General features: G+C 41.2%; 1 protein-coding gene across 1 annotated transcript; it reads right to left on the bottom strand.

Moving 5' to 3' along the window:
• Positions 1–660: 660 nt before the first annotated feature.
• Positions 661–22,595, bottom strand: scamp5b (secretory carrier membrane protein 5b). Its single transcript, XM_060923108.1, has 6 exons — positions 22,589–22,595; positions 22,366–22,485; positions 17,131–17,287; positions 14,613–14,714; positions 11,188–11,305; positions 661–861 (listed from the first exon to the last, which is right to left on the bottom strand). Exons 1-6 carry the CDS (start codon positions 22,593–22,595, stop codon positions 661–663), a joined length of 705 nt encoding a protein of 234 aa, XP_060779091.1.
• Positions 22,596–26,041: the final 3,446 nt, after the last annotated feature.

Raw genomic sequence — 26,041 nt, forward strand, 5'->3', positions numbered from 1 at the left:
ATTACAACAGCATTCAAACTTGATAAGTACTGAATAACTATATGATAAATATTTAAACAGTTATTGTTGGGATAGTTAGTCAGCACCTAAAATAATAATAAATATACAATGAATGCAGTCATGAATGTACAGTAAATGAGAAATGACACTACATTGCCATACTAAAGTTATATCCAGGTTATTTATTTGTGCGCAATGAAACATTTCGTTCAATTAGTAATTTAGTATTTTCATTGTTTCATCAAATTTTGTGTTGCAGTTTCAAATCTTGTTCATTTTATCCAGTAGTCTGATGAAGTTAGGCTTCCAATGACATCATTATGCTATATTTTTGTCACAAGGGACAATTGTATACGTTGTAAGTTCTTATGAGTTAATAAAACCCAGCTTGCTACATACAAAGTCAAAGAAAGAGATAATTACAAATCGGTCTGCTTTTCCATCCAAATACAAAGGAGGAAAAGAAGCACACAATCACAAATCATTGCAGTTTTTCCAACTGAAGAAAACCAGAAATCAGACTAGTTTTTCCAACTAAATACACCAATCTATGTTTTATTCCAGAAGAGCTCTGCCCAAAGCTGTCTCGATCTATCTGTACGATGCAAAGGCAAACATTCCTGGCTTGCTTTTTGCAAAGTCTCTGCACTGGTGCTTGCCTTATATTTCGTTCTGTATTAACATCTGATCGTTGTCGTCGAGTGTGTTGGATGGATCCTGCGCCTGCATCGCTCCCTGGGCAGCTCCGAAGGCAGCTTGTTGGGCGGCTTGCTGAACGTGTGGGTTTTTCCAGGCCCCCGTAGTCCATTCCTCCTGAGCCTTACTCATGCTGCCGCCACTTCCCCTGTACAAGTTATGAACCTGGTGGATCAGACAAACACAAACGTCATGACTTTCTGTTCACGAGCTAACAATGGATGCTCTATTGACATTTTTGTCCCAAAATGTCTTATACAGTGGTGCTTGAAAGTTTGTGAACCCTTTAGAATTTTCTATATTTCTGCATAAATATGACCTAAAACATCATCAGATTTAGATGCAAGTCCTAAAAGTAGATCAAGAGAACCCAGTTAAACAAATGAGACAAAAATATTATACTTGGTCATTTATTTATTGAGGAAAATGATCCAATATTACAATGTCTATGAATGGCAAAAGTATGTGAACCTTTATGTAGTGAAAATTCATTATGTCTGATAATTATAACTATTCTTTTAAGTTCGTTTCTTAAGACACGTATTTTTAAGTATGTTACCTCGCTTGTTGACAGTTTCGGCGAACACTTACGCCTTCTTCAAAACAGTCACCAGATGTCGAGTGGTGACGTGCCTTATCAGCTGATGTACTCTATGGAGGCGTGAACGTCCCGCCCAATTTGACAGGTAGTCCACGCCTCCTGCTGTCAGGTCGCTGCCCCAGGACTGGGTCGCTGCCCTGGTGACTGTTTTGAAGAAGGCGGAAGTGTTCGCCGAAACTGTCAACAAGCGAGGTAACATACTTAAAAATACGTGTCTTAAGAAACGAACTTAAAAGAATAGTTATAATTATCAGACATAATGAATTTTCACTACATATTAAAAATAAGTTATGGAGAAGATTGTGCCAAAGAGGTACGCTGCCTGGAAAAACTAAAGAAAAAACTGGCGCGACAAAGAAACCATCTCCGCTTCAATCTCCGCTGCCGGGACGAAGGCGTCATTCCAGCAAGCCTCTACATAAAAAATCCAATACCAACAAAAAACGTGGAAAGGACCATCGAAAAAGCGCGAATGACTCTGGTAAGAGAAAGAATTAGATGCACGACAAACAAAATCAACAATTTAAATACAGAAATAACACAAAGAACACAAGATTTCAAACTCCGGTTCAAACTCAGCAGTGACATGGAAAAAAGTATGGAAGAACATCTAAATGCAATACAAGAACAAGAATTCTCAAAAACAAAAACACGCCATATTAAAAAACTAAATAGGCTTATCAAAAAGAAACAAAATAAATGCAAGGACAAACAAATAAATGAAAAATGGATATGCAACCTGTCTAAACACACACTAACAACAGCAGAACGCACTATACTCTCACGGGGACTAAACTATGCCATCACACCAAATAAAATCCCAAATGAAGAATTCATACTGGCTACGGAACTAGCATGCAACATGATACAGGACCAAGGACAGAAGGCCGCATTAAGGAACGAAATAGCAGGCATCCTCACCTCAGCTAAACCGCCACCCAGAAACACAACTAAACAGGAAATGGAAGCCATCAGAACACTCACAAAGAACAAGAAAATAACAATACTACCGGCTGATAAAGGGAGGACCACGGTTATCATGGACACTAATCAATATGAAAAACAAATGAATGAAATGCTCACGGACCCAAACACATATGAAATACTCAAAAAAGACCCGACGGAGGAAAAGAAAAAAAGACTAAAACTATTACTCAAACCGTTAATGGATGACAACAAAATTGATAAACAAACATACAATCACCTCATCCCCACAGCAAACATCACCCCCCGGATATACGGCACACCGAAAATTCATAAACCCGGAGCACCACTAAGACCCATAGTAGACAGTATAGGATCAGTTACTTACAACCTTTCCAAGACACTGGCAGACATAATCAAACCACTCCTCGGACTCACGGAATACCACTGCAAAAACTCAAAACAACTGGCGAAAGAACTAAAGGAAATCAAGATAAAAAAGGATGAAATCTTTGTATCACATGACGTCATATCCCTCTTTACAAAAACACCGGTCACAAACACTCTTAACATAGTAGAAAACCGGTTAAAAGCAGACAGAACCCTGAAAAAACGTACAAAACTTACAGCACAGGACATAACAAAACTATTACATTTCATTTCCACGTCCACATATTTCCAATACAGAGGTACAATCTATAGACAAAAAGAGGGATTTGCAATGGGGGACCCGCTATCTGCCACTCTATGCAACTTTTTTATGGAGGATCTGGAAACCCGAGCCATAGAAACAGCACCGGATGACTGCAAACCTATCTTCTGGAAAAGATATGTTGATGACATTCTTGAAATAACCAAAACAGGCCACACACAACAACTCACGGATCATCTAAACTCCATAGACAAGACAGGCAACATCAGATTCACACACGAAGAGGAAACGGACAAGACAATAGCATTTCTGGACCTAAAAATACACCACACAGAAGAAGGGAACATTAGAATTACAACATACAGAAAACCTACACATACCGACCAATATCTTCTCTGGACATCTGAACATCCCATCGCACACAAAATGTCAGTAATCAGAACACTATACGACCGAACACAGAACATCACGGAGGAGAAAGACAGACAGGAGGAGGACCAACACATCCAACAGGCATTAAAAAACTGCCAATATCCACCGTGGGCAATTCGAAAAGGAAAATCACAGACATAAAAAAAGGAAAGAAACAAACAGACAAGAAAAAACACAGAAAAAACAAACCGGGGCTTTGTCACATTACCATACATAAAAGGAGTTACAGAACGCATCCAACGATCCATGAGGAAATACCACATCAACACCCCGGTCAAACCATACAAGAACCTCCGACAGCTGCTAGTTCACCCCAAAGATAAAATACAACTGGACAATAAATGCAATATCATATATGAAATTCCTTGCCAGTCATGCAATAAAGTCTATATTGGTGAAACGGGCAGATGCTTCCACACTCGCAGGAAAGAACACCAATTAGAAGGTGAAAAAGAAACAACAAAAAGACTCACAAGATCCGAAAAAGAAAAAGCAAGCCAAGAAAACTTAAAATCAGCCATTTCAGACCACTGCAAACGACAAAATCATATTATGAATTGGGAAGAGGCCAGAGTCATTCGCGCTGAAGAGAATAGATATCAGCGTTGGATTTTGGAGGCAGTGGAGATACGTAAGCGGGCGCAGAGGACGATGAACCGGGATGAGGGAGCGTACGCGCTGTCACACACCTGGAGCGCAGTCCTGGGGCAGCGACCTGACAGCAGGAGGCGTGGACTACCTGTCAAATTGGGCGGGACGTTCACGCCTCCATAGAGTACATCAGCTGATAAGGCACGTCACCACTCGACATCTGGTAACTGTTTTGAAGAAAGCGGAAGTGTTCGCCGAAACTGTCAACAAGCGAGGTAACATACTTAAAAATACGTGTCTTAAGAAATGAACTTAAAAGAATATGTGAACCTTTGCTTTCAGTATCTGGTGTGACCCTCTTGTGCAGCAATAACTGCAACTAAACATTTGCGGTAACTGTTGATCAGTCCTGCACACCGGCTTGGAGGAATTTTAACCCATTCCTCCATACAGAACAGCTTCAACTCTGGGATGTTGGTGGGTTTCCTCACATGAACTGCTTGCTTCAGGTCCTTCCACAACATTTCGATTGGATTAAGGTCAGGACTTTGACTTGGCCATTCCAAAACATGACTTGCTGCATGACCCACCTTCTCTTGAGATTCGGTTCATGGACAGATGTCCTGACATTTTCCTTTAAAATCCGCTGGTATAATTCAGAATTCATCGTTCCATCAATGATGGCAAGCCATCCTGGCCCAGATGCAGCAAAACAGGCCCAAACCGTGATACTACCACCACCATGTTTCACAGATGGGATAAGGTTCTTATGCGGGAATGCAGTATTTTCCTTTCTCCAAACATAACACTTCTCATTTAAACCAAAAAGTTGTATTTTGGTCTCATCCGTCCACAAAACATTTTTCCAATAGCATTCTGGCTTGTCCACATGATCTTTAGCAAACTGCAGATGAGCAGCAATGTTCTTTTTGGAGAGCAGTGGCTTTCTCCTTGCAACCCTGCCATGCACACCATTGTTGTTCAGTGTTCTCATGATGGTGGACTCATGAACATTAGCCAATGTGAGAGAGGCCTTCAGTTGCTTAGAAGTTACCCTGGGGTCCTTTGTGACCTCGCCGACTATTACACACCTTGCTCTTGGAGTGATCTTTGGGGGTCAGCCACTCCTGGGGAGGGTAACAATGGTCTTGAATTTCCTCCATTTGTACACAATCTGTGACTGTGGATTGGTGGAGTCCAAACTCTTTAGAGATGGTTTTGTAACCTTTTCCAGCCTGATGAGCATCAACAACCCTTTTTCTGAGGTCCTCAGAAATCTCCTTTGTTTGTGCCTTGATACACTTCCACAAACATGTGTTGTGAAGATCAGACTTTGATAGATTCCTGTTCTTTAAATAAAGCAGGGTGCCCACTCACACCTGATTGTGAAAACACCGGATTCTAATTTCACCTTCAAATTAACACGCTAATCCTAGAGGTTCACATAATTTTGCCACTCGGAGATATGTAATATTGGCTTATTTTCCTCAATAAATAAATGACAAAGTATAATGTTTTTGTCTCATTTCTTTAACTGGGTTCTCTTTATCTACTTTTAGGATTTGTATGAAATTCTGAGAATTTTTAGGTCATATTTATGCAGAAATATAGAAAATTCTAAAGGGTTCACAAACTTTCAAGCACCACTGTATATAAGGAGTAAAACATGACATGAATGATGACATGCTATAAAATCATCACTGATGGTGTGTTTTGTTACAGAGTTACCACAACCACCCCAAAGTTTATTATTTCCCTTTAACAGCTTGTTCTGACATGGTTTATTCCTCATATACCACAACAATTTGTCAACTGCCATATCAGACTTTTTATCCATTTATTGTTACATTTTATGTTGTAGAATGCCTGGAGAACAAATTAATTCATTTTAGTAATTTGGCTGGGTTGCACAGACACCCGTGAATGAATTTGATTAAAGTGGAAGAGCCATTGCACAGACGCAATCCCACTCTCGGCAGATGAAACCTTGGCTCAATGGCACAGAGAACCATTACGTCTGGAGACCTCCTCTGCTGCAGTGGATGGCCAGGACTGCTTTATGTCTCATTGTGTTCTGAAGCACTCCATAGCACCTGCTGGAACCGCCTTTCTAGCCGTTGGACCGAATGGGTCTCATCCGCCCATTCCGGTGGAGCCAGATTTTGCATGCAAAGGGTAGACAATCCCTAACTCACAGAGGGTTTCAGACCCAATGGTTACCCTCAGCTGGTTCTGCCGGCCAGTCGAAGCCATTACCCAGGGTGTGGCCACTGTTGCATGCAAACAGCTACTCAGAGCCACAGGTGCTGGGTGCCAGGTGGGGACCAAAGTGGATGAACTACTCTAATGAGCATGACATGTTCCCCCGCAAGAAGTACTACCCCTCCCTTACACCTCATACACCCCAGTAATTTCATTATAGTACTTATAAACAGTCGTTCTCTCACTAACCTGTTTTTTTATGTTGTTTCTTTCTTTGGAAGTTAATATGACAAACAAAAGAAATAGACACCTTGTTCTACCATCTTGAAGTCTTTCACATTCAAAAAAAAAGCTTACTCACACTGAAGACTCCTTCCATCAATATTAAATAAATATATCTGAATAGAAACTTCACCATACAACAATTGCACAGTTTTCTTTTCATTCAATAAAAAACACATGATTGAATCCATTTATCATTAGTCTGAGATTATTCAGAGGGTCTGGATACAAATCTTCATGAATTAGCTGTTACTCTAGAAAGAATAGCATATTACAATGAGCGCATTAATATAGACCTGTGACTTGGCTTGCAAATGGAACTATTATTCGAGTTGCTGTTATGGGAAATGAATCAACACAGTCTGACCAATCAGATTTGAGAATGTAACATTTTCTAGACTATTTTAAGGAAACAAAAAGTAATAATATTGAGAATATGGAATTCTGGACATCTGTTGTAATATGGTATATACATACAAATTTAGATTTAAAAAATTTTTGAGTCGAAAAAACAGAAAATGCACATGGAGTTCCATGTTGAGGAAATTATTTTCAGTGTCATTACATTTTTAGTCAAATTTCAAATGAGAATGTAGGGTTAACCCCTTAAAGTAGATTAATATTAATTTTATGATTCATATTTATCTATTCTTTTGAAAATGATTTATTAAGTGTGTTAAAGGTAGACTGCCTTTCAGATTTTTCAAGTGTAGAAAAATAATTTTTCCCCGACACCCAATTATGTTTGTTTAGTGGACTGAAAGCTACTGAATTCGAATCATAGACTTCCAATTATTTTTTTTTCCCCTGAAGAGAACAATTAATGAATTTAGGGCCACATGGCCTGAAATTCTCCATTATTTTTTGACCCAATTCAAGATACGACGTCATGCATCACATGGTGGGCTTTCCCCATTCACACAAAGCATTGTGGGATACAAATTTGAAACAAGAGAGAAAAATGGAGGACGTGAGTGTGCGAATGAAACATGAAAGCTCGACGACAGTAACAGTAAGTGAGAAGAAAAGATGTTATGCTGTGAAGGAAAGGAAACGCAGGACCAAACTAATAAATATCGGCGCTCAGCGAGCACCTCGGTGTGATCAGCTGTTCATTTAGCGACAGAAATAATGTAACTGTCAGTGAATGGTCAAAGGTAAACCTGTGCACGCGCACATGGACTTCCTCTGTCTGCTTGACTCCAGGAAGCGAGCGAGTTCATGCACAATATTTGCTAGGGAATCCCCTCAAATTAAGTAACTTCAGCCACAGAATGACCTGATATTTTGTGAGATATTACAAAAATAAACATGTATCACAATGACCAAATTTCAGAGGGAACTAAATTTCACCAATTTTATGAAATCGAAAGGCTGTTTAGCTTTAAATTCCACGATACAACAGTTATTTCTGCTCCACTAATTTGATTGGGCAAGCAGCGTTACAAGGAGTGTTTAATATAACCGATACATTTCATTATGTCTATCACTCCACTTGTCCATGTTTACAACATAAAATTCCAGTTCTAAGAAAAGTTTTACAGTGACTCCTTCAACACTTCCTATGAGCTGTCAGTCATTCTGTGTACTGCATAACAGACAAAAAAAATTACCAAAATATGTCCATATTGTGTCTGAAATATCACTTACTTGACATAAATTTATTGTTTCTTATTTATGCTTGTTGATAAAAAGCATTACTTATTATCAGTGTGCCTGTGATTACCTGATAATCTATGGCTGATTCACAGCCATGCTGATATTCAGTATAACATTACAACAGCATTCAGCAATATTGTTTAACAGCAATATTATTGAATCACATCAGTAAAAAACTAGAAGGGCGCTCAGTAGAGTGCATACAGTGTCTTGCAAAAGTATTCATCCCCCTTGGTGTTTGTCCTTTTTTGTCACATTATAAGCATTATACCTCAAGAGACTTGCAGCTGTAATTCCAGCAAAAGGTGACTCTACAAAATATTGACTTTGGGGGTGAATACCCATGCACACTCCAGGTTTCTGTTTTTTCATCTTAATTATTGTTTGTGTCACAATAAAAAAAAAAATTGCACCTTTAAAGTGATAGGCATGTTGTGTTAATCAAATGGTGCTAACCCCCCAAAAATCCATTTTAATTCCAGCTTGTAATGCAACAAAACAGGACAAACACTCAGGGGTATGAATACTTTTAGAAGATATTCTATCTCCACCAAGCCACATATTTCCAACATCAAAATTCAATCACTTTATATAAATATTCTTTTCTATAAATACTTCTACTCGTATGAAATGCTAATAATATTAGTTATATTTAATGTTATGGGAGGTCCACGAGACATGAGACAGGTTACTTCCTGTCATCACAAGTTCTCATCTCATCTCATCATCTCTAGCCGCTTTATCCTGTTCTACAGGGTCGCAGGCAAGCTGGAGCCTATCCCAGCTGACTACGGGCGAAAGGCGGGGTACACCCTGGACAAGTCGCCAGGTCATCACAGGGCTGACACATAGACACAGACAACCATTCACACTCACATTCACACCTACGGTCAATTTAGAGTCACCAGTTAACCTAACCTGCATGTCTTTGGACTGTGGGGGAAACCGGAGCACCCGGAGGAAACCCACGCGGACACGGGGAGAACATGCAAACTCCGCACAGAAAGGCCCTCGCCGGCCACAGGGCTCGAACCCGGACCTTCTTGCTGTGAGGCGACAGCGCTAACCACTACACCACCGTGCCGCCCGTCATCACAAGTTATAGCAGCTATAACTAGAAGGGAACTCTGTAGAGTTTATCCCTCTGCCAAGCCACATACTGTATTATCAACACCAAAATCAAAATCACTTGAACCTAGGATAATACTAAAGCTGTACACCAAATTTTATCAAAATCTGTTCACTACTTTTGAGTTACATTTGGAAAAGGCAAAAAAAAAAAATCCTAGATCCGCAGACATATTCGGATTTGCATCAAAATCCAAACAATTGTTCCTTGACCCATGGCCCACCTTTCCTCCAAATGTCATCAAAATCCGTTCAGTACTTTTTGAGTTACTTTGTGAATGGGCAAACAATCAAACAAATGGAGGCAAAAACACAAACTCCTCCAAAGTTGGTGGAGGTAATAATGGAAAGTTAAGCTGTTACAACAGTAAAGAATTCTGTACCTTAAAAAAAAAAAGTTTCAAATTTTGAAATTGTAGAGCTGTAAACTAAGAATACATGATGGACTATTCTCATCTCATCTCATTATCTCTAGCCGCTTTATCCTTCTACAGGGTCGCAGGCAAGCTGGAGCCTATCCCAGCTGACTACGGGCGAAAGGCGGGGTACACCCTGGACAAGTCGCCAGGTCATCACAGGGCTGACACATAGACACAGACAACCATTCACACTCACATTCACACCTACGGTCAATTTAGAGTCACCAGTTAACCTAACCTGCATGTCTTTGGACTGTGGGGGAAACCGGAGCACCCGGAGGAAACCCACGCGGACACGGGGAGAACATGCAAACTCCACACAGAAAGGCCCTCGCCGGCCACAGGGCTCAAACCCGGACCTTCTTGCTGTGAGGCGACAGCGCTAACCACTACACCACCGTGCCGCCCGTCATCACAAGTTATAGCAGCTATAATTAGAAGGGAACTCTGTAGAGTTTATCCCTCTGCCAAGCCACATACTGTATTATCAACACCAAAATCAAAATCACTTGAACCTAGGATAATACTAAAGCTGTACACCAAATTTTATCAAAATCTGTTCACTACTTTTGAGTTACATTTGGAAAAGGCAAAAAAAAAATCCTAGATCCGCAGACATATTCGGATTTGCATCAAAATCCAAACAATTGTTCCTTGACCCATGGCCCACCTTTCCTCCAAATGTCATCAAAATCCGTTCAGTACTTTTTGAGTTACTTTGTGAATGGGCAAACAATCAAACAAATGGAGGCAAAAACACAAACTCCTCCAAAGTTGGTGGAGGTAATAATGGAAAGTTAAGCTGTTACAACAGTAAAGAATTCTGTACCTTAAAAAACAAAGTTTCAAATTTTGAAATTGTAAACTAAGAATACATGATGGACTATTCTGTCATGTTCAATATATGAGGGTCTGACAGTTTAATATTCAAATCTTGTTTGTACCTCGTGTGAGACGCCAGTTGAGATTTGCAAACAATTCCACAAGTGAGGCATGTGAAAGGATTATCAAGCAAAGGTGCTGATACGTTGGCCCAAGATTTTGTGTTGGCTATTAATTCTCTTAGATGGTTGAGAAAGTTGTTTTCAAAGTTTTCAATATCTTTGTGTCCAAGGCTTCTCTGGTTTTCAGTGGAGACCGCCAATGCTTCAGAAGGGATTTCAATAGCTTTACAACTGTATTTAAGCTTGTCTTTGTAGCACACCCAAGGTCTGCCGACATTTCGTTTACCATAAGAAAGCTGACTGAACATGAGAATTTTAGGGATCCTGTCAGTCATCGCTTATTCTGACATGACCAGCCCATCTGAGTTGTGACTATGTTAGAAGACTGCCAACTTCTGCCAAAATCACATTTGCTGAAGAGGTCAGGGTTAGAGATCTTATCTTGCCAAGTGTAGCCACATATCAAATGGAGACAGCGTTTATGAAAAACATCAAGTTGGATTATGCGTGATCTATATGGAGTCCAGGATTCTTAACCATAGAGCAGCATTGTTAGAACAGCTGCACGATAGACACCAACTTTTGTTTTCAGTGAAATTCCCTGAACACACATATATATGTATGTGTGTGTGTGTAAGATTTTTAACAACACATTACCGTAGTGAGAGCAATGAAGGACAAAGCCGCTACAGCCGTAAACATGATGGTTGGAACAAGCATTATGATGGAGGCAAAGATGCTTGTGCTAAAGAAGACAATAGTGCCTAGCCAGCCACTGGGAAAACACAGAGCAGAGCATTATTTTTATTTAATTTTAGACTTTTATTTGACAAACAGACATCTGCAACCCTGATTCCAAAAAAGTTGGGACAAAGTACAAACTGTCAATAAAAATGGAATGCAATAATTTACAAATCTTAAAAACTGATATTGTATTCACAATAGAACATAGACAACATATCAAATGTCGAAAGTGAGACATTTTGAAATTTCTTGCCAAATATTGGCTCATTTGAAATTTCATGACAGCAACACATCTCAAAAAAGTTGGGATAGGGGAAATAAGAGGCTGGAAAAGTTAAAGGTACAAAAAAGGAACAGCTGGAGGACCAAATTGCAACTCATTAGGTCAATTGGCAATCGGTCATTAACATGACTGGGTAGAAAAAGAGCATCTTGGAGTGGCAGCGGCTCTCAGAAGTAAAGATGGGAAGAGGATCACCAATCCCCCTAATTCTGCGCCGACAAATAGTGGAGCAATATCAGAAAGGAGTTCGACAGTGTAAAATTGCAAAGAGTTTGAACATATCATCATCTACAGTGCATAATATCATCAAAAGACTCAGAGAATCTGGAAGAATCTCTGTGCGTAAGGGTCAAGGCTGGAAAACCATACTGGGTGCCCGTGATCTTCGGGCCCTTAGACGGCACTGCATCACATACAGGCATGCTTCTGTATTGGAAATCACAAAATGGGCTCAGGAATATTTCCAGAGTACATTATCTGTGAACACAATTCACCGTGCCATCCGCTGTTGCCAGCTAAAACTCTATAGTTCAAAGAAGAAGCCGTATCTAAACACGATCCAGAAGCGCAGACGTCTTCTCTGGGCCAAGGCTCATTTAAAATGGACTGTGGCAAAGTGGAAAACTGTTCTGTGGTCAGACGAATCAAAATTTTAAGTTCTTTATGGAAATCAGGGACGCCGTGTCATTCGGACTAAAGAGGAGAAGGACGACCCAAGTTGTTATCAGTGCTCAGTTCAGAAGCCTGCATCTCTGATGGTATGGGGTTGCATTAGTGTGTGTGGCATGGGCAGCTTACATATCTGGAAAGACACCATCAATGCTGAAAGGTATATCCAGGTTCTAGAGCAACATATGCTCCCATCCAGACGACGTCTCTTTCAGGGAAGACCTTGCATTTTCCAACGTGACAATGCCAAACCACATACTGCATCAATTACAGCATCATGGCTGTGTAGAAGAAGGGTCTGGGTACTGAACTGGCCAGCCTGCAGACCAGATCTTTCACCCATAGAAAACATTTGACGCATCATAAAACGGAAGATACGACAAAAAAGACCTAAGACAGTTGAGCAACTAGAATTCTACATTAGACAAGAATGGGTTAACATTCCTCTCCCTAAACTTGAGCAACTTGTCTCCTCAGTCCCCAGACGTTTACAGACTGTTGTAAAGAGAAAAGGGGATGTCTCACAGTGGTAAACATGGCCTTGTCCCAACTTTTTTGAGATGTGTTGTTGTCATGAAATTTAAAATCACCTAATTTTTCTCTTTAAATGATACATTTTCTCAGTTTAAACATTTGATATGTAATCTATGTTGTATTCTGAATAAAATATGGAATTTTGAAACTTCCACATCATTGCATTCCATTTTTATTTACAATTTGTACTTTGTCCCAACTTTTTTGGAATCGGGGTTGTACATTCAGAGTTAGTAGTAAGGTACATAGGCTGAATTTAATACCAAATTTGCACACATTTGTATTCAGGCTTCAGATACAACAGACTTAAGCACTGCTCTGAAGTTACAGGGGAGTTGCCTGAGTTATACTTGAGCATGAGCACACAATATACACTGCTCTTAACCATTACATGATGAGAATACCTAATAACCTCTCTCTCTCGATCGATACACAGGCTACTCCTGAGCTACCAGTGATTCTGACTGCTTCTGCTTTCTGGGCCTGCCTGATCCATCCTGATGCCCTACTTCTAGCTGGAGTTTTCATTACTTCACTCCTGCTGAGGATGGTCAATTTGAACAGCTGAAAGATGCGCTTACACCAGAACGATGGCCTTGAGCTGCAATTGATACAGTTTTGTTAAGATGGCATAGGCCTACAATTGCCATGATAACTTTCAGACTGCAGTTGCCATGAACAGTTTTGCATTCAAGTCTCCATGAGCAAACAGTTCAACAAAACAGATTTAAACTATCATGAATTTCCTCGTTACACAATTGCACTTTTTGATCATATAAGACACACTTATAGAAGTGAGTTGTTTATAATTGCACTATCCAGTGTCACCTAGATAAGGATGGGTTCTCTTTTGAGCCTGGTCCTTCCTCATGTTGTCTTAGGAAATTTTTCCTTGCTGTCATCACCTCTAGTTTCCGTCACAAAAGGGCTTTTTTACGGCGTGGGGATGTTGGCTCCATGCCCAACCCCCAACCTGGAGGACCAGGGGATTGCTCTTTGTCTGGACCCTACCCTTCAACCTGTTCAGCATAGGTGGCCCTACTAGGAGTCTAAGACTCCAGCCAACATCGCCCTCAGGGTCATAAGGACACACAAACTGTCCCACCACAATAAGGTGGCAATCCCTTCAGAGCATGGATTTGCTCTAATGGTGCTGATATGTTGCAGCTTTATTTTCTACTCAGAAAGAAGAGGATGACTGATTGTTACCTCTGGCTTGCTTATTAGGAATATATGAGCATGAACTGCCTGGCAAAAAAATTGCCCATAAATTTACCCATATTCAATATATTTTCACTTGCCATCATTCACTTGATATATTTTTTTCCCAGTGTAGCATTCAGAATTATCTTATGCTTAGTAAGTTTATCATTCAAACCATTGGCACGTAATTTAATTTTGAATCATATAAGTGAATAACAAATAATGCACCCAGAAAGTTGACTAAATCTTCTGTGTACTCTCTGAATACATGTAACTTTCCCTGACGAAATAGACATAAATGTTGGACTTCTATTACTAACTCTGAATATAGCTCTATAGATAAAAATAAATATAAATATAGACAGACAAAGGACACAAGACTCAAGACTATTGTACAATCACTGGGCATTTTATCAGGTACCATCTAAAAGCACTTTGTAAGTGTATAATTACTGCTATGTACAATTTGTTAAACACAAAATCAATGGAAAGTTACTATCATAGGGTCTATCATAATTTGGGTGGTGGTTTCTTCTCAGAACATGGTATTGGGTGGAATGTTGGTGAAAAAAGTGAAAAAGACACACAAGCACTTTGAAAATGATTGAAAATGTAGTGTCCAATTCATGGTCCAATCTGAGCCACTTACCAGACCCCCCATCCTGGAATCCCAATGGCTTGGATGGTGCTGATAAAAACTTGAGCCATGAAGACAAAGAAGAAAGCCATGAAGTTGAAGGAGCTGTCTGTCCTAAAGATGGACAGTGGGAGAGGACAGCAGATCGGTGGTAAAAACTGGATTCTGTCTCAAACTGTCAAACCCACAGGCCTTATTAACTGTTCTATAAATAACGGTGTTCAAAACTGTCAGGAGGTGAACAGTATATATGCTCCCATGACAGCGGTGTCAACCAGCTCATCTCATCCATTGCAATTAAACAATGTGATGTTTCAATTATAAATAAATTCATGTACAGTCAAGCCAGAAAGTCTGCACGCCCTTTCACCTTCTCCATGTTTTATTACGTTATAGACTTATTCTACAATAGATTGAGTTCATTTTTTGTCACAAAATTCTACATAAAATAGCCCATAATGACAAAGTGAAAGCAGGTTTTTAGAAAATATGCAATTTTATTTTACTGACAAAAATATGTTATTTATGGGTTACATATCTGTACACACCCTTAGCCTAATACTTGGTTGATGCACCTTTGGCAGCAATTACAGCTTCAAGGCATCTTGGGAAAGAAGCTACGAGCTTGGCACACTTGTTTCTGGACATTTTTGCCCATTCCTCTTGGCATATCATTGCAAGATCCGTAAGGTTGGATGGGGAACATCGGTACACAGCCATTTTCAGCTCCTTCCGCAGATGTTCAATTGGATTCAGGTCTGGGCTCTAGCTGGGCCACTCAAGGACATTCACAGACTTTCTCTGAAGCCACTCCTTTGTTCTCTTGGTTGCATGCTTTGGCTCGTTTTCATGTTGGAAGGTAAACCTTTGCCCCAGTCTGAGGTCCAGAGCGATCTGGACCAGGTTTTCAAGGATCTCAGTGTACTTAGCTGCATTCATCTTTCCCTCTATCGGGACTAGTCACCCCATTCCCACTGCTGAAAAACATCCCCACATCATGATGCTGCCACCGCCATGCTTCACTATAGGGATAGCATTAGCCAGGTGATGAGTGGTGCCTGGTTTCCTCCAGATGTGACGGTTGGTATTCAGGCCAAAATGTTCAATTTTGGTTTCATCAGACCAGAGAATCTTGTTTCTCATGGTTTGAGAGTCCTCTCATGCCTTTTGGCAAACTCCAAGCGGGCGGTCATGTGCCTTTTGCTAAGGAGTGGCTTCTGTCTGGCCACTCTACCATAAAGGCTTGATTTGTGGAGTGCTGCCTGGATGGTTGATCTTCTGAAAGGTTCTCCCATCTCCACAAGGATATGCTGGAGCTCTGTCAGAGTGACCCTCGGGTTTCTGCTTGCCTCCCTGGCCAAGGCCCATCTTCCCCGATTGCTCAGTTTGGCCAGGCGGCCAGGTCTAGGAAGATTCTTGGTGGTTCCAAACTTCTTTCATTTATGAATGATGGTGGCCACTGTGCTCTTTGGGACCTGTAAAGCTGCAGCAATTTTTCTGTACCCTTCTCCAGATCTATGTCTTGACACAATCCTGTTTCTGAGGTCTGCAGATAATTCCTTTGACCCCATGGCTTGGAGTTTGCTCTGACATGCACTGTCAACTGTGGGACCTTATATAGGCAGGTGTTGGCAATCCCCAATCATATCCAAATCAACTGAATTTACCACAGGTGGACTCCAATTAGGTTGTAGAAACAGCTTAAGCAGTATCAGTGGAAACGAAATGCACCTCAGCTCACTTTTGGGTGTCATATCAAAGAAGGTGCACACTTGTGTACATATGATATTTTACATTTTTATTTTTAATAAATTAGCACAAATGTATAAAAACCTGCTTTCACTTTGTCATTATGGGCTATTTTGTATAGAATTTTGTGACAATAAAATGAACTTGATCTATTGTAGAATAAGTCTGTAACGTAATAAAATGTGGAGAAGGTGAAAGGGGTGTGCACACTTTCTCGCTTGACTGTATAAGTTTAGTTAGTTATTAATTGTGGCTCTCAGCTCATTTGTAAACATACTATTATTACTTAATTTTTTTTAGTTTTATATGCAGTAAAAATGCACATTAGAAACCTCGGTTTAGGACAAAGGGTGCACTAATGAAGCCACTGTTCCAGATGTGTCCCACTGTCCCTTATAGTTTTCCACTGATTTGTCAGGAATGAAAAAATGTGAAGTGCATGCATTAATATTGTATCCTGCAAGATTAAAGAAGCAAAAGCAAAAAAAAGGGAATTATAATTTTACATAAACAACACTTGTAATCCCTTAAACAAGTCTGTCTTTAAAATATTCCAGCTGTTTTCCTCACCAAATAATTAATTAACAACTTAGTTGCTGCAGTGTTATCCAAAAAATGTGTAATTGTAAACTGATATCGTAAACGAACAGTCATCATACTATGATTTTTTTTAATATTCTCTACTTGCCATGAGAGCTTTTAAAGTCTACTCATAAGGTTAAACTAATAGTGTAAGAGGAGAAAAAAAAAGATGCTTGACTGTGGCACTAATGAGACTCACTTGAAGGCCTTGTAGACGGGTCTGAACCAACACACGTAGGAACAAGGAGTGAAGAGGATCAGCCACATGATGGACATGCCAAAGTTTGTCACTCCTCCTCCAGCAAACATCCAAGCCATACAGCCAATTAAATTCACCACGAGTGTGGCACTGTACACTGAGGAGCAACACATTCATATTAGTGTGGAAACTGATTCATACCATATACCTCATGGAGAAGATGATTTTGAGTTGTGGGAGGGAGGGATACAGAACATTTGGTCTCTCCTGTAAATTCTCTACAGAAGAGAATTGACGAAAGAAGGAAACAGGAATATTTATATTGAAGAAATGTTCAGCTTTTTTTAAGTCTTTTTCAGCTCCTGCATATGACATTTCAATGGGTTAAAGTAAAACATAAGAGGAAGGAAGGGAGGGAGGGAGGAATGAAGTAAAGGAGGAAGGATAATTAATAATTGTTCATAAACCGCACAAAGGTCTAGAACAAAAAGGTTGAAAATTTTTAGATATGCATTTAGGAGGACAATTTCTAAAAGAGAGAGTGAAAGAGAAAAAGACTTGTTTTACAGCTTATGCTCCTGAAAATATCTATTGAGTGAAAGTTTAAACATAGAGTGAGAGAAAGAGAATTTAGGAAGGACGGAAGGATAATTAATAATTGTTCATAAACCACACAATGGTTTAACAACACAATAAAATGTTTAATAAACAACACAGTAAAAAGGTTTAAAGTCTTTAAATCTGCATTTAGGAGGACAATTTCAGAAAGAAAGAAAGAAAGAAAGAAAGAAAGAGATTATACTCCTGAAAATGCTTATACTACAGTATATAGCTTATACTCCTGAAAATGTCTACTGAGTGAAAGTTTAAAACAGAGAGAGAGAGAGAGAGAGAGAGAGAGAGAGAGAGAGAAAGAGAATGAATTTGGGAAGGATGGAAGGAATAGCAGGTAGCAGGAAGGAAGGAAGGAAGGAAGGAAGGAAGGAAGGAAGGAATAGCAGGAAAGAAGGAAGGACCAGCATCAAGAAAGGAAGGAAAAGCAGAAAAGAAGGACCAGCATCAAGGAAGGAAGGAAGGAATAGCAGGAAAAAAGGACCAGCATCAAGCAAGCAAGCAAGGAAGGAAGGAAGGAAGGAAGGAATAGCAGGAAAAAAAGACCAGCATCAAGCAAGGAAAGAATAACAGGAAAGAAGCACCAGCATCAAGAAAGAAAGGAAGGAAGGAAGGAAGGAAGGAAGGAAGGAAGGAAGGAAGGACATCAAGGAAGTAAGAAAAGAATAGCAGGAAAGAAGGAAGGACCAGCATCAAGGAAGGAAGGAAGGACCAGCATCAAGAAAGGAAGAAAAGAATAGCAGGAAAGAAGGAAGGACCAGCATCAAGGAAGGAAGGAAGGACCAGCATCAAGGAAGGAAGGAAGAGCAGGAAAGAAGGACCAGCATCAAGGAAGGAAGGAAGGAAGGAAGGAAGGAAGGAAGGAATAGCAGGAAAGAAGGACCAGCATCAAGGAAGGAAGGAAGGAAGGAAGGAAGGACCAGCATCAAGAAAGGAAGGAAGGAATAGCAGGAAAAAAGGACCAGCATCAAGCAAGGAAGGAATAGCAGGAAAGAAGCACCAGCATCAAGAAAGGAAGGAAGGAAGAGCATCAAGGAAGTAAGAAAAGAATAGCAGGAAAGAAGGAAGGACCAGCATCAAGGAAGGAAGGAAGAGCAGGAAAGAAGGACCAGCATCAAGGAAGGAAGGAAGGAAGGAAGGAAGGAAGGAAGGAAGGAATAGCAGGAAAAAAGGACCAGCATCAAGCAAGCAAGGAATAGCAGGAAAAAAAGGACCAGCACCAAGCAAGGAAGGAATAGCAGGAAAAAAGGACCAGCATCAAGCAAGCAAGCAAGGAATAGCAGGAAAAAAGGACCAGCACCAAGCAAGGAAGGAATAGCAGGAAAAAAGGACCAACATCAATAAATCAAGGAAGCAAGGAAGCACCAGCATCAAGGAAGGAAGGAAGGAATAGCAGGAAAGAAGGACCAGCATCAAGGAAGGAAGGAAGGAAGGAATAGCAGGAAAGAAGGAAAGAATGACAGACCAGCATCAAGGAAGGAAGGAAGGAAGGAAGGAAGGAAGGACCAGCATCAAGAAAGGAAGGAAGGAATAGCAGGAAAAAAGGACCAGCATCAAGCAAGGAAGGAATAGCAGGAAAGAAGCACCAGCATCAAGAAAGGAAGGAAGGAAGGAAGGAATAGCAGGAAAGAAGGAAAGAATGACAGACCAGCATCAAGGAAGGAAGGAAGGAAGGAAGGAAGGAAGGAAGGACCAGCATCAAGAAAGGAAGGAAGGAATAGCAGGAAAAAAGGACCAGCATCAAGCAAGGAAGGAATAGCAGGAAAGAAGCACCAGCATCAAGAAAGGAAGGAAGGAAGAGCATCAAGGAAGTAAGAAAAGAATAGCAGGAAAGAAGGAAGGACCAGCATCAAGGAAGGAAGGAAGAGCAGGAAAGAAGGACCAGCATCAAGGAAGGAAGGAAGGAAGGAAGGAAGGAAGGAAGGAAGGAATAGCAGGAAAAAAGGACCAGCATCAAGCAAGCAAGGAATAGCAGGAAAAAAAGGACCAGCACCAAGCAAGGAAGGAATAGCAGGAAAAAAGGACCAGCATCAAGCAAGCAAGCAAGGAATAGCAGGAAAAAAGGACCAGCACCAAGCAAGGAAGGAATAGCAGGAAAAAAGGACCAACATCAATAAATCAAGGAAGCAAGGAAGCACCAGCATCAAGGAAGGAAGGAAGGAATAGCAGGAAAGAAGGACCAGCATCAAGGAAGGAAGGAAGGAAGGAATAGCAGGAAAGAAGGAAAGAATGACAGACCAGCATCAAGGAAGGAAGGAAGGAAGGAAGGACCAGCATCAAGAAAGGAAGGAAGGAATAGCAGGAAAAAAGGACCAGCATCAAGCAAGGAAGGAATAGCAGGAAAGAAGCACCAGCATCAAGAAAGGAAGGAAGGAAGGAAGGAAGGAAGGAAGGAAGGAAGGAAGGAAGGGCATCAAGGAAGTAAGAAAAGAATAGCAGGAAAGAAGGAAGGACCAGCATCAAGGAAGGAAGGAAGGACCAGCATCAAGAAAGGAAGGAAGGAAGGAAGGAAGGAAGGAAGGAAGGAAGGAAGGAAGGACCAGCGTCAAGGAAGGAAGGAAGGACCAGCATCAAGGAAGGAAGGATGGAAGAGCAGGAAAGAAGACCAGCATCAAGGAAGGAAGGAAGGAAGGAAGGAAGGAAGGAAGGAAGGAAGAAATAGCAGGAAAAAAGGACCAGCACCAAGCAAGGAAGGAATAGCAGGAAAAAAGGACCAGCATCAATCAATCAATCAATCAATCAAGGAAGCAAGGAAGCGCCAGCATCAAGGAAGGAAGGAATAGCAGGAAAGAAGGACCAGCATCAAGGAAGGAAGGAAGGAAGGAAGGAAGGAAGGAAGGACGGACCAGCATCAAGGAAGGAAGGAAGGAAGGAAGGAATAGCAGGAAAGAAGGAAAGAATGATGGACCAGCATCAAGGAAGGAAGGAAGGACCAGCATCAAGAAAGGAAAGAAGGAATAGCAGGAAAGAAGGAAGGAAGGAAGGAAGGAAGGAAGGAAGGAAGGAAGGAAGGAATAGCAGGAAAGAAGGAAAGAATGACAGACCAGCATCAAGGAAGGAAGGAAGGAAGGAAGGAAGGAAGGAAGGAAGGAAGAACCAGCATCAAGAAAGGAAGGAAGGAATAGCAGGAAAAAAGGACCAGCATCAAGCAAGGAAGGAATAGCAGGAAAGAAGCACCAGCATCAAGAAAGGAAGGAAGGAAGGAAGGAAGGAAGGAAGGAAGGGCATCAAGGAAGTAAGAAAAGAATAGCAGGAAAGAAGGAAGGACCAGCATCAAGGAAGGAAGGAAGGACCAGCATCAAGAAAGGAAGGAAGGAAGGAAGGAAGGAAGGAAGGAAGGAAGGAAGGAAGGACCAGCGTCAAGGAAGGAAGGAAGGACCAGCATCAAGGAAGGAAGGATGGAAGAGCAGGAAAGAAGACCAGCATCAAGGAAGGAAGGAAGGAAGGAAGGAAGGAAGGAAGGAAGAAATAGCAGGAAAAAAGGACCAGCACCAAGCAAGGAAGGAATAGCAGGAAAAAAGGACCAGCATCAATCAATCAATCAATCAATCAAGGAAGCAAGGAAGCGCCAGCATCAAGGAAGGAAGGAATAGCAGGAAAGAAGGACCAGCATCAAGGAAGGAAGGAAGGAAGGAAGGAAGGAAGGAAGGACGGACCAGCATCAAGGAAGGAAGGAAGGAAGGAAGGAAGGAATAGCAGGAAAGAAGGAAAGAATGATGGACCAGCATCAAGGAAGGAAGGAAGGACCAGCATCAAGAAAGGAAAGAAGGAATAGCAAGAAGGAAGGAAGGAAGGAAGGAAGGAAGGAAGGAAGGAAGGAAGGAAGGAAGGACCAGTATCAAGGAAGGAAGGAATAACAGGAAAGAAGGACCAGCATCAAGGAAGGAAGGAAGGAAGGAAGGAAGGAATAGCAGGAAAGAAGGAAGGACCAGCATTAAGGAAGGAAGGAAGGAAGGAAGGAAGGAAGGAAGGAAGGAAGGCTCAGCATCAAGGAAGGAAGGAAGGAAGGAAGGAAGGAAGGAAGGAATAGCAGGAAAAAGGACCAGCATCAAGCAAGGAAGGAGTAGTAGGAAAAAAGGACCAGCATCAATCAATCAATCAAGAAAGGAAGGAAGTAAGGAAGGACCAGCATCAAGGAAGGAAGGAATTGCAGGAAAGAAGGATCAGCATAAAGGAAGGAAGGAAGGAATAGCAGGGAAAAAGGACCAGCATCAAGCAAGGAAGGGATAGTAGGAAAAAAGGACCAGCATCAGAAGGAAGGAAGGAAGGAAGGAAGGAAGGAAGGAAGGAAGGACGGACAGGAAAGAAGGATGGACCAGCATCAAGGAAGGAAGGAATAGCAGGAAAGAAAGACCAGCATGAAGGAAGGAAGGAAGGAAGGAAGGAAGGAAGGAAGGAAGGAAGGAAGGAAGGAAGGACCAGCATTAAGGAAGGAAGCAAGGAAGGAAGGACAGATAGATGAATAATTCTAAATTAATAATTGTCCATAAACGCCACAAAGGTCAGTTGAACTAAAAGGTTTACAAATTTTTCGATCTGCACTTGGGAGGACAGATTCAATAAGACTTTCACTTTACTAGTATTTAATGAAGAGATTGATGCTTCCTTAAATCATATACCCACACATCCAGAGGTAGTAAAGTTTCTTGCACATGTTGCGGTGCTGCTCCGGGATCTCCTCAAAGTCCTGGTAAAAACATGGCTTCAGGGGGATAAATGCCGGCAGAGGAGGGAAATTATTCTCTATTGGACAATAAAAATAAAATAAAATAAAATAACAAAATAAAATAGCACACAATAATAATAATAATAATAATAATAATAATAATAATAATAATAATAATACCAGCCATTGTGAAATATGATGTCTATGGCTTTTGCCTGTCTGAATTTAGTCTAAAAGAAGGTCAAATATAGGTTAGTACACACTGTGTGCCAAAGCAAAACAAACAAACAAACAAACAAACAAACAAGCAAAAAACAACAACAACAACAACAATAATAATAATAATAATAATAATAATAATAATAATAAACCTATATTGAAAAACAGACCCACCAGTGATCAACAGTTCCCTTGGATTAACTTTTAATAACAGTGTGTCCATCCATCCATAACCGCTTATCCTGTACAGGGTCGTGGGCAGGCTGGAGCCAATCCCAGCTGACTATGAGCGAGAGGTGGGGTACACCCTGGACAAGTCACCAGGTCATCACAGGGCTGACACATAGACACACAGACAACCATTCACACTCACATTCACAACTACAGTCAATTTAGAGCCTCCAGTTATCCTAACCTGCATGTCTTTGGACTGTGGGGGAAACCGGTGCACCTGGAGGAAACCCACACAGACACGGGGAGAACATGCAAACTCCACACAGAAAGGCCTTTATCGGCCACTGGGTTTGAACCCAGAACCTTCTTGCTGTGAGGTGACAGTGTTAACCACTACACCACCATGCCACCTTATAACAGCGACAATAAAATCAAAATGATCGTGACAGCAAGGAAGCACTGGAAATGTAAAGGTTTAATCTCAAATCTCCCTTAAGTGCAATACATAGGATATGAAACTCCTCTTTAGAACCCTAAATACGTGCTCCTTAGTATAAAGGTGCACTACATAGGGCAGGCCTACAAATAATGCTCCAGTTTGTCTATCCTTGTGTAGTCTGTACACAGACCAGGGACTCACTGGAATTTCCATGACTTCAGGCAGGAGATTTGGTGATATTTACAGACCTTAATCTTTGTGTTATGGGTTTAATGAAACACTTTTAACCAAACCAGACAAGTGTTAGATATTTCTGTACTTCAACGAATGAATGAATGAATGAATGAATGAATGGTGTCATATTAAGAATAGTTCTTTCTAAGGAAAATAGCAAACAAGCGAGTATTTAGAGACTTGAACCGGATATCCAATAATCCTCTTACCTTTTCATGTATACTCAACACCCTGAATCCCTTGAAGTCCACTTTATACTGCTCATTCCTCCCATTAAACTGGATTCCACTTTAATTAAACACTACTGAGGGGAAAATAGTTATATTTCCGGCACGGGATATTTTCCGACTTATCTCATCTAACATCCAGAGTGACAGTTCTCAAGCCCGCCTACCCACTTTTATCATCCAATAGCTGACATGCATGATTATAGTGCCCCGCCCCTTCTTTCTCCTGCTGAACCAGTCACGTGTGTGCATCGCGGTAGCTGTCCGCGGTGCTGAATCCTCCACACGTTCCGACATTAGGCTCTTGCGCACTCGCCACGCCCCCTGATGAGTCCTGTGCGCTGTGATTGGTCAGCAGTCATTCTATCCGACTGTATCGGATAACACAAGAGTGCGGTAGGATGAGGTTTCGAAAAAGTACACTGTAGTTTGTGTGGATGCATAAATAATTCATTATATCATCATTATTAATATGTACATGGATTCCATGTGAGGAAAACGAGACCATGAACCACGCCTATTATTTTGCACACTGAAGGCTAGAATGGTTCTTTAAACAAGAACCTAAAGTACGTATTCTGTGGTATTAATCTAACCAACCTTGTCTGTATACTGTATTGCATGTTGCCTTATTTAAGCTCAGTTAAAACAAAGCATTGTAACTTTGTAGTATAGGACTCCAAACCAAACAAGTTGCATTAAGACATAAGGTAGCCTGTAAGTCACTGGGTGTCTAAACTTTTTTTGGGGAAAAAAGGTGATTTGGATATTTAAGGTTTCCGAGCTTCCTGAAGTGGTAATGCATGGTACTCTATGATAGAAACCCTGTTGTAGGATTCTACATAAAACCTTTAAAGGTTCCTTCAAGAAACAAATTAAAGAACTCTTATTTATTTTTTATTTTACCTTTTTTTTTAGAATTTAATGTCTGTGTCTAAACTCTTTTCTGTCTTCCTTTTCAGTTTTTTTAATCCATATTTCTTTCTTTTTTCTTTTCAAATTTTCACAGATATATATAGTGCGACATATATGATGTAACCGCCAGAGGGCAGTGTCTGTCTTACATTTGGTTCATGACCAGTGAAAACTAAGACACCTTGAGAGTTTGTGCCTCTGGATTTACATACCATGAATCCATGCATTATCATCATTATTATTGAAATTAAACTATTGTTCCAGCAAATAACTAAATACTGTAGTTTTTTGCAGCAGCACGGTGGTGTAGTGGTTAGCGCTGTCGCCTCACAGCAAGAAGGTCCTGGGTTCGAGCCCCGGGGCCGGCGAGGGCCTTTCTGTGTGGAGTTTGCATGTTCTCCCCGTGTCCGCGTGGGTTTCCTCCGGGTGCTCCGGTTTCCCCCACAGTCCAAAGACATGCAGGTTAGGTTAACTGGTGACTCTAAATTGACCGTAGGTGTGAATGTGAGTGTGAATGGTTGTCTGTGTCTATGTGTCAGCCCTGTGATGACCTGGCGACTTGTCCAGGGTGTACCCCGCCTTTCGCCCGTAGTCAGCTGGGATAGGCTCCAGCTTGCCTGCGACCCTGTAGAAGGATAAAGCGGCTAGAGATAATGAGATGAGATGAGATATAGTGCGACATATATGATGTAACCGCCAGAGGGCAGTGTCTGTCTTACATTTGGTTCATGACCAGTGAAAACTAAGACACCTTGAGAGTTTGTGCCTCTGGATTTACATACCATGAATCCATGCATTATCATCATTATTATTGAAATTAAACTATTGTTCCAGCAAATAACTAAATACTGTAGTTTTTTGCAGCAGCACGGTGGTGGAGTGGTTAGCACTGTTGCCTCACAGCAAGAAGGTTCTACGGTAGGTTCAAGCACAGTGGCCGACAAGGACCTTTCTGTGCGGAGTTTGCATGTTCTCCCCGTGTCTGCATGGATTTCCTCCGGGTGCTCTGGTTTCCCCCACAGTCCAAAGACATGCAGGTTAGGTTAACTGGTGACTCTAAATTGACCGTAGGTGTGAATGTGAGTGTCAATGGTTGTCTGTGCCTATGTGTCAGCCCTGTGATGACCTGGCGACTTGTCCAGGGTGTACCCCGCCTTTCGCCCATAGTCAGCTGGGATAGGCTCCAGCTCGCCTGCGACCCTGTAGAACAGAATAAAGCAGCTAAATAATGAGATGAGATGAGATGAGATGAGATGAGATGAGATGAGATGAGATGAGATGAGATGAGATGAGATGAGATGAGATGGTGGTGTAGTGGTTAGCACTGTTGCCTCACAGCAAGAAGGTTCTAGGTTCAAGCCCAGTGGCCGACAAGGACCTTTCTGTGCAGAGTTTGCATGTTCTTCCCGTGTCTGCATGGATTTC

This window comes from Neoarius graeffei, chromosome 6, assembly GCF_027579695.1.
Source record: "Neoarius graeffei isolate fNeoGra1 chromosome 6, fNeoGra1.pri, whole genome shotgun sequence".
NCBI classification, from domain to species: Eukaryota; Metazoa; Chordata; class Actinopteri; order Siluriformes; family Ariidae; genus Neoarius; species Neoarius graeffei.